The sequence below is a fragment of the Thamnophis sirtalis genome, unplaced genomic scaffold, assembly GCF_051295495.1.
Source record: "Thamnophis sirtalis isolate CommonGarterSnake01/CBP01778 unplaced genomic scaffold, rThaSir2_p1.2 scaffold_4, whole genome shotgun sequence".
Lineage (NCBI taxonomy): Eukaryota > Metazoa > Chordata > Lepidosauria > Squamata > Natricidae > Thamnophis > Thamnophis sirtalis.
In genome coordinates this window covers 109,432,901-109,442,189 of record NW_028261384.1, presented here as the reverse complement: position 1 = coordinate 109,442,189, position 9,289 = coordinate 109,432,901, and the positions used below count along the sequence as shown (strand labels likewise).

The 9,289-nt window shown below is 34.1% G+C and overlaps 1 protein-coding gene across 1 annotated transcript; it reads left to right on the top strand.

Moving 5' to 3' along the window:
• The first annotated feature begins 5,573 nt into the window (after positions 1–5,573).
• On the top strand, positions 5,574–6,524 carry LOC148046105 (olfactory receptor 13A1-like). Its single transcript, XM_087714518.1, has one exon. The coding sequence runs from the start codon at positions 5,574–5,576 to the stop codon at positions 6,522–6,524; it is 951 nt and encodes a 316-aa protein (XP_087570644.1).
• Positions 6,525–9,289: the final 2,765 nt, after the last annotated feature.

The following is a 9,289-nucleotide window of genomic DNA, read 5'->3' as shown; positions in this document are numbered from 1 at the left end:
AACTCAGCTAAAACAGTAAAATGTACACATGTATAGAAAGTGAAGAGTGAGAGATATTGAAATAGAGGAAGAGGAGGGGAGGGAAGGAGGAGAAGGTGGGGGAGGAGGAAGGGGGAAGTGTATGAGAAGGGAAAGGGAAGGAAGAAGAGGAGGGGAAAGGAGAAAGGCCACATCTGCAATACTGTGTCCATTACTAGTCATCATGATACAAAAAAATGTTGAGTCTCTGGAAATTGTGCAGAGAAGAGCATTTTCCCATCTACTGACTAGTCTTGGTCATCAAATGCTCTTCTCCTCAGCCGCCTCCCCAATTCCTGCACATGTTTTTAAGGAATATGTGCTGAAGCCTTTAATGACAAAGGTATTAAAGAAGGCTGAGCTGGCTAAAGATCTGTTACTTTGGTCATCTAGATGGTGAAAAGCTTAATGGCTTTGTTCTTTTGGCCTGCTGGGTGGACTCTGATTAAAAAAAAATTGGAGCAGGACATGCTGCTTGCAGTCCCTTTGCAGACCTTTTCAATACCTAAGAAGCTACTTCTGAATCTTTTTTTGCAATGCACAATACTAGTAGACAATATATTTGATTTATCAGCAGTGTTGGACAATGCTTTAAGGGGAACCAAAGTGTTCCTCTTAATCTTCTGAAGGTCTGGAAGATGTCCTTGATACAGTAGCAACATGGAACAAATCCTTTTTAAGGGTTAAGAGTTAGGGTCTTTCTCCTTTTCCAATACTTAAATATTCAAAAATGCCAAATATAACAAAGAAAGGCTCTCAAATGCTAACTGTCCTGCAAAGAGAGAAGTTATTAAAACTCAGAGAAGGAGAAAGAGAATAATTGTGTTGTGCATAGGTTTCAACAAATATGGCAATTATATTAGGGAAGGCACTATGGGACCTTATTATGTTTCCCAATAAGTATTAGTATTCCCCAGTGAGTTAAAAGTAGTCCTTAAAGGGACACTTTATATCATTCACGACACATTTCTTAAGATGCTTCGGACTGCCCTTGCTGTACTATGATCAAGAAGTACTTTAGCCGTTTTACTTTTACGCAGAATAACTATGCAATATTTTTTTTCTTTTACTTAATCATATTTTAGGCATTAAAAAGAAACGAGGTGAGAATTTACTCCCCTTCGCTATAGAATTTCACCTATATATCATGGAAGGCACTTTGCAATAAATCCTACATAATTAACCTTGAAATTAATTCAGTAATTGATAGCATACTTTCATATTCCAATTGAGAGAAAATTAATTCACCTATAATTTATTGCAAGCAGTAATATAGCAATGTTTACTCAAACAATGTTACTTTGTCAAGACATGAGTCTATAGCTGTTGGATTTCCAAAAGTATAATTAAAGGATTGTGGATTTAATACTGTTCTCTGGGATACAATTTCAACCCACACATTTGCTGGTCTTCTCTCCTTCAGGTTCTAACCAAATCCAATCCTGCTCACCATTTGAACTAGAGAAAGTAGGCCATCTGCTAAATTTGTATGTACTGTATAGCTTCACAAGTTAGTCGCAAAAAATACAACCTCTATTCTAAGTTGCAACGGAAACAAGATTTTCAAAAGGAAATAAGTCATGATACACAATGGGATATTTTTGATATTGTGATTGCCCTGTGGAATTGATAACATTTACTGGGGAGAAAAAATCCAATAAAATTATTTTAAAAAACTTTCTTTCCTTTTGAAGAATTAATAGTAAATCAATTTCCCAGTCCATTTACATTCTTGCTGCTACAATGTCTTCATAATATGATTGTCTTATTAATATATGTTTAGGATACTTACTATTAAGAATCATCCTATTTTAAAATTAATGTCAAAAAAAAAGATATAAGCAACAAAAAGGGCAATAAGAATTACAACAAAATGTCTTAGAGATGATTCTGTGCTTTTGAGATCTGAGTTGTATAGAAAAGAAGACTCATAAATAGAACTATTTAGATATTTCATATCTAAAAATGATAGTAAGTGATTTTAAAATTCTCTGCCAGCTTTTAAGTAATGTTTTCAATGATGTATTTTATATAAACTGACATAAAGAGATGTGGTCCTTCAAATGTTATTCAATTGCAACTCCCAGTAATCTCATCAACATGCCCAGAAATGCAGTTTTGCTGCCTAATAATATATATTCATCAAGAAATACAATTCATTTTCTCTTTAGTGTTATACAATAGTTTCTGTGTATTATGTTCCATAAACAAATTCAACATATTTCATGATAAAAATATTCTTGAGTGACAATATGACAAAATTAAAAATTAAGTTTTCTTATTTGATTTAGGTAAACAGCAGTGAAGTCATGGAAATTAATCAAAGTGCTATTTACAAAACTAAGTTCAGATTGTTGGGTTTATCCAGTACACCTGGACATCAGATGCTCATCTTTTGGATATTTACTCTCATGTATGCATCAGCTTTGGCTGGCAACATCACATTCACATTGTATATGGAAATATTATTCAGTTGCATTATTGGACTTTACTTCTGCTATACATAAATAAATATCCAATTAAATAGTTTAAGTTTGTAAAGGTAGTTAATTTTAATTGACATGTACCTACTATGTAAAATGCTAGTGTAAAATAAAACCTTACATAACATATACAAATGAAGTTTAGTTCTAAAACTGTGCAAGATTAACTACCAAGATTATGAAATAAATGTTACCTTTTATCTAATGCTAGTACTTGAATGACTTCCTGGGAGGCTTTGGCGAACTAAGGATGACCACACAAAAGTATGGAAAGATGCTCAAGATAGCTTTAGAACAATGCCCAAAAAGGTTACTGCATTCTTGAGAAAGACAAATACCCAAAATTTGGGTATATGTGTTTCAGACATAAATATTTGTAAATGTATGTCAACCAATGCAATGTTCTTAGGAAAATAGAAATCCTAGAACATTAGATTAACTTTTTAAGAAATTTATACACAAGGTAGGAGCCAAGTCTGGAAAGAATATGGTGAATCAAACAGATTACTGATTGGCAAAATAAGGAGGACTGTACAATTTAGGGGTCATTAGGAGCAAGCAAGATCAGAAAGAGGAATCAGTGGAATTGAGGAAAAATGGTAATTTGATTATAACTTAGCAAAATGAAAAAAGAGCTTGACCAAATAATGGATTTCTATGAAACTCAGAAGAGTTATTTTTGCTTATTTCCATCCTCCTTTAGCTAAAAGGAAGTCCAGAAGTGAAAGTACCGCCGTACAGAATAAACATCCCCCAAAAGTAGTCTGTAATGCTTTCAAAAAAAGTCTGGACAACATTTGTCTGAAATGGTGCAGTCTCCTGCCTGAGCAAGGAGCTGGACTAGAAATCCTCCAAAGTCTCTTCCAATGCTATTATTCTATATTCTGTGTGAATACGGTTGTGAGTAGGTGAAGTACTTAAGACTCTGTAAAAATATGTTTATTAATGATATTATTATTTATTTATCTCACAATCAGCAACTCTTTGTCGCATACAAAAGAGCTAAACTAATAATGTGAATGTGTGTATAAAAATAGACATAATGCAACTGTGTCAACTGGGGTTGTGTACATCTCAAATCAGAATCCTTATTGAGGTCATTGATTCCCATAAAGCAATGCTGCACATCTTGGAGAGTGAGAGGGTATTAATATGAAGAGGAGAATTGTGCGAAAGGACAAAGCAATTACCTTAGGAAAAGGCACCATGGGAGCTTATTATATCTCCCACTGAGTACTCACTGGTGAATTACAAATAGCCTTTAAGGGAACACTATACAATTCATTATATACTTCTTAAGATGCTTCTAGACTGTCTTGGAAATACAAGGAGTACTTTAATCTTTTCATTTTTATGCAGGATAACTGTGAAATCATTTTTCTTTAAACAAGGATAATTGAAGTGGCATCTTGCTTCCTCAATCATATTTTAGGCATCAAAGAGCATAAATGAGGTGAGAATTAACTCTCCCCTATTTACTTATTAATTGTGGGATGTATTTTCAGTAAATCATATATAGGAAACCTTGAACTAAATTCAGGAATTGAAGGAATGCTTTCAAATTCCAGTTGAGAGAAAATTCCTTTAAGCAATTGTTTGTTTATTGCAAGCATTAATATGGCCACCTAATTCAAACAATGTTACTCTGGGTTGTGCGCAACAAAATAAGTTGCCAGTAGACTGTAACTATATAATTCAAAATATCTTGTTTCCCCAAAAATAAAAACTATCATGTTTTATGTGTGCACCTAATATAAGCCCTACCCATCAATAAGCTCCACTAAAGCATTAGCATCCATGTGCAGCAAAGGAGCAGGAGGCTGACTGGTGTGTTAGTGCTGCAGGTTTCAGAGCATTGATGGCCTGAATCTGGAACCCCTGAGGTAAGCTGGTGCTGGGTGCATAGGGCAGCTTTAGTTTCCTGCCTCATGGCAGTAGAACTGCACAATCTTCTGCCCCACTGTGAACAAGCAGGAGAAGTGGGCTTCCTCTACATGGGAAAAAAATAAGACACCCCCCCCAAAAAAAAAAATCAGAATGTTGTGATTGCCTTGTGCAATTGTTATTATATTGGGGTGGGAGAATCCAATAAAATGGTTAAAAGAACCTCATTCCTCATCTTTTAAAGAATTGATAGAAGAAGTCATTAATAATTGGCTTCATTTTCCAATCCATTTAATCATTCTTGCTTCTGGTAGTAAGATTATATGCTAATATATTATTTAGGATATCTACTGCCTTAGAGTTTTGTGGTTTTTGTAAGTATGAAAAGATGTGCTTCATATGTTCTAAAATTATCTTTAAAAATGATAGCAAATGATTAAAAAGTTCTGTACCAACTTTCAAGTAATATAATCAGACATTATTTTATATGAACTGGGATAAAAAGTGATACTTCAAACACTTGAAATACTTGCCTTCAGTTGTGGTTGCAATGATAGAGAAAAGATGTTGAAACCCTGGAAAGTGTGCTGAAAAGAGCAATCATATGATTAATGGTTGATGGAAATAGGTATGTCAAGAGTATCAAAAAGATTGATTGCAAGGGACAGATAGTTAACTTCCAATATTGAGAACTATCACACTGAAGAGAGGATTGACTTATTATCCCAAGTGGCAGATAGCAGAACAAAAAGTATTATATGAAAGCTTGTTAAAGAGGGATTCAACCTAGAAAGAAGGAGAAATTTTCTGACAATGGAATAATCATTAGAATAGTTTGCCTCAGTTGTGGATGCTCCATCACTGGGAGTTCAAAAATAGATTGGACAATAATTGGACTGGGATAGGATGAGACTCCTTGCCATGAGCAGGAAGTTGGATTAGAAGATCTCATGTTATAAATGTTGTTCAATTATACCTCCTAGCTTGCCCAGAAATACAGCTTTGTTGTTCATTAATATATACTTAATAAGATGCATTTTCTCTTTAGTTGTAACATAGACTTTTTACTATTGTTTCACTGAATGATGAACTATAACTTCAACAGATTCCATTACAAGAATATCCTTGACTGAAAGCTATCCCAAATTAATTTTTTAAAATCTAATTTAGGTAAACAGTAGCAGAGCCATGGAAATTAATAACCAAAGTGCTATTTATAAAACTAAATTCATTTTATTGGGTTTTTCCACTACACCTGGACATCAGATGTTCATTTTTTGCATATTTGCTCTCATGTATGCATCAGCTTTGGCTAGCAACTTTCTCCTGATTCTTGCCATTGGCATTTGTAGCAAACTCCACACACCTATGTACTTCCTTTTGGTCAACCTTTCCGTGGTCAACGTTTGCACTATCTCTGTGTCAGTTCCCAAAATGCTTCAGAACATTTTGAGCCAAAAAAGGATCATCTCATTTTCAGGATGTCTTAGTCAAGTGTTTTTTTCACTTTGGTCACTGGGGACAGAAATTCTCTTACTTTCCATTATGGCTTTTGATCGGTATGCTGCTATTTGCCAGCCATTACATTACATGGTCATTATGAAGAAAGAAGTATGCATCGGATTAGCCACTGGAGCCTGGGTTGTAGGAATGGCTAGTTCTGCAGTTAATGCTGGTCTTTTGCTAAAGTTGTCTTTCTGTGACTCTAAAGCTATCAACCACTTTTTCTGTGAACTGCACCCATTGTGGAAACTGTCTTGCTCTGACATCACCCTGAATGAAATGATGTCATTGGCAGCTGATGTGACCTTTACAATCAGTGGCTGTATTCCTACACTAACATCTTATCTACTTATTTTGAGAACTGTCATGAAGATCCAATCAGTCAAAGGAAAGAAGAAAGCATTCTCTACTTGTTCCTCCCATCTACTAGTAGTAAGTATTTATTTTTGTACACTTATGTATATATATGGTAAACCATCCTCTCCCAATGATGAAGAAGAATACAAGAATATTGCTATAATTTATTCTGTGGTAACCCCAGTATTTAATCCACTTATATATTCCCTTAGAAATAAAGATGTTAAAGAAGCTCTAACAAAATTGTTATGGAGAAAGATAAGCTTCCAGCAAAAATGACTTGAAATTGTCCATTTCCTTAACACATATATTGACTGCCTAAAAAGAGACTGAATATGGAATTGACTCCAAAATTGATAAGCAAATATTATATTTCTGTGAATTTGTTGAGAAACAGTTTATGATCTTTATGATCTTTTATTGAACACTCTATATATACCTTAATTTTATGCTGTTGCAATTTCTTGAAGCAACATCAAAGTTGTACTTCATAGTGTTATATATAAATAAATACCATTGGCTGTTTATAAATCCAATACTGGTAGTCCTCAACTTATGACCAGAATTGGGACCAGAATTCCCATTGTTAAGCAAAGCAGTCTTTAAGTGAGATATTACTTTTTTGTTATGGGTTTTAAGCAAATCACTGTAGTTGTTAAATGAATCATAGGGTTATAAAGCAATTATGGTTTACCATATTTACTTTGCTTTTTGGAAGCCAGCTGGTAAAGTCACAAATAATGAACATGTAAGCCCAGAATTCTGCAACTATCATAAACACATTTCAAGCACCCACTTTTGATCACATGAATCTGAGTATGAACCATGTCTGAGCTTTTTGAATATAAATCACCTGGACCTAATGGATTACATCTCAGAGTTCTAAAGGAGCTGGCAGATGTCATCTTAGAAACACTGTACCACATCTTTCAAAAATCCTGGAGCACTGGGAAACTGGAAATGAGATGATGTGGTTCCTATCTTCAAAAAAGGAAAGGAAAAAAGAAAGAAACAGATCTAGAAAACTGCAGGCATAACATTAATACCGGGAAAGATACTGAAAAAGATAATAAAAAAAATGTCAATAACTAGAAGTCAGCATGGGTTTGTTAAAAAGGTATCATGCCAAACTAATCTTATTTCATTCTTCAACATAGTGATTAAATTAGTGGACCAAGGAAATACTGTAGTAGACTATAGCAATGCATTCATCAAAGTATACCACAACCTACTTTTGGTAAGCTAAAAAAAATGGGATAGCATCACCATCAGAGCATTTTGTAACTGGCTGACAAACCATGCTCAATGAGTAGTCCTTAATGGTATTACATTGAGGGAGGGAAGTAAGCAATCTTAGGCCCAGTACCCTTCAATATTTTCATAAGCAACTTAAATGAGGGAATAAATGACTTAAATGAAGATGAACTTACCACTTACTATAACTTATATATCCATAGCAGGAGCACACTTAGAATATTGCATCCAGTTTGGGTCACCATATTATAAAAAAGAAGTTGAGACTTTGGTAAGAATGCAGAAAAGAGCATCAAACATGTTTAGGAGTCTGGAGCTTACTCCATACTGTATGAAGAATGATTACAGGAACTGGGCATGGCTATAGTGAAGAGAAGCACCAGGGGAGACATGATAGCAATATTCCAATATTTGAGGAGCTGTCACAGAGAGTCAAGCTATTTTCCAAGTAACCTAAAAGCCAAACAAGAAATAATGGATCAAGAGGAGATTCAACCTAGAAATAAGGAAGAATTTTCTGACAGTGAGAACAATCAACCAATGGGACAGTTTGCCTTCAGAAGTTGTGGGAGCTTTATTACTGGAGGCTTTCAATAATAAAAGACTGGACTGCCATCTGTCAGAAATGGTGTAGGTTATCCTGTTTGGATGGGAGGGAATTGGATAAAGCTGTTGTAACTTTGAATGGTCACTAAACAAATGATTATAAGTCAAAGCTACATTTAGAAGTTTTTGCATTATCAATAAACTGATAAAACCCAGGAAAAGTCATATTTATTTAAATATACCATAAGTAGTTCACTCTTTAGAACTACATGCTCTGTGAAGCAAGGAAAGACCAAAAGGAAGCAGAAATGGGAAAATGAGAAATATCCCCAATTTGCAAGATTCATTGTCTTTCTTGCTTATATTAAATGTACTCAGATATCTCTTAAATGAATAGAACTATTATGGTGTATAAGTTTTAGGATATTTATTAAAGAATACCTCTCTCTCTCTCTCCCCGTCTCTCTCTCTCTCTCTCTCTCTCTCTCTCTCTCTCTCTCTCTCTCTCTCTCTCTCTCTCTCTCTCTCTCTCTCTCTTATCTATCTATATGCCATATATTGTAGTTTTTAATGTGATTCAGCTTTGCACACAAATTACATATTGTTTTCAGTTTAAATGTTCAGTACATATATAAACTACTTATTTAAATGAACTAACCCTGAACAAAATTGTATGTTGTTTTATTTGGAAATGTCACCCAGTTGCACTGGTAGACTATACTTCTGCCTATACATATATTTATCAGCAGATAAATAGTTTAACTATTTAAATTGTAAAGACAGATTACTTTTAACTGTTGTGTATTTACTATAATTTTTTTGGCATAAAATGTGGGCTTATATAAAATAACCAAATATTGTCTTTGTACAGCCTTTATTGTCATTGTTTATAACAAAATTGGTTATGAGGTTTAGTTCCAAAATTTGTGCAAGATAAATTGCCTGCTAAGACCTTGAATAAAATGTTCCCTTCTAGATTAAAAAAATAAATAAAATTGTCTTATCTAATACTAGTTGTTGAATGACTTCCTGGAAAAAAAGGTGGCAAACTGAAGATGGCTACACAAAAGCATGAAAAAGATTTTCAAGATAATAGCTTTAGAACAGGCCAATGTCTAAGAGTGATTACTGGTGATATATTCTTCATTCTTGAGAAAGTAAAATACCACAAAGAAGTCAATATGTAATGTTTGTTTGTAATGTTTGTAATGTTTATTAACATTTGTAGGCCGCCCTTTTCCCTG

Coding starts and splice junctions, on each gene's coding strand:
- LOC148046105 (XM_087714518.1), top strand. CDS start 5,574: ATGGAAATTAATAACCAAAGTGCTATTTATAAAACTAAATTCATTTTA.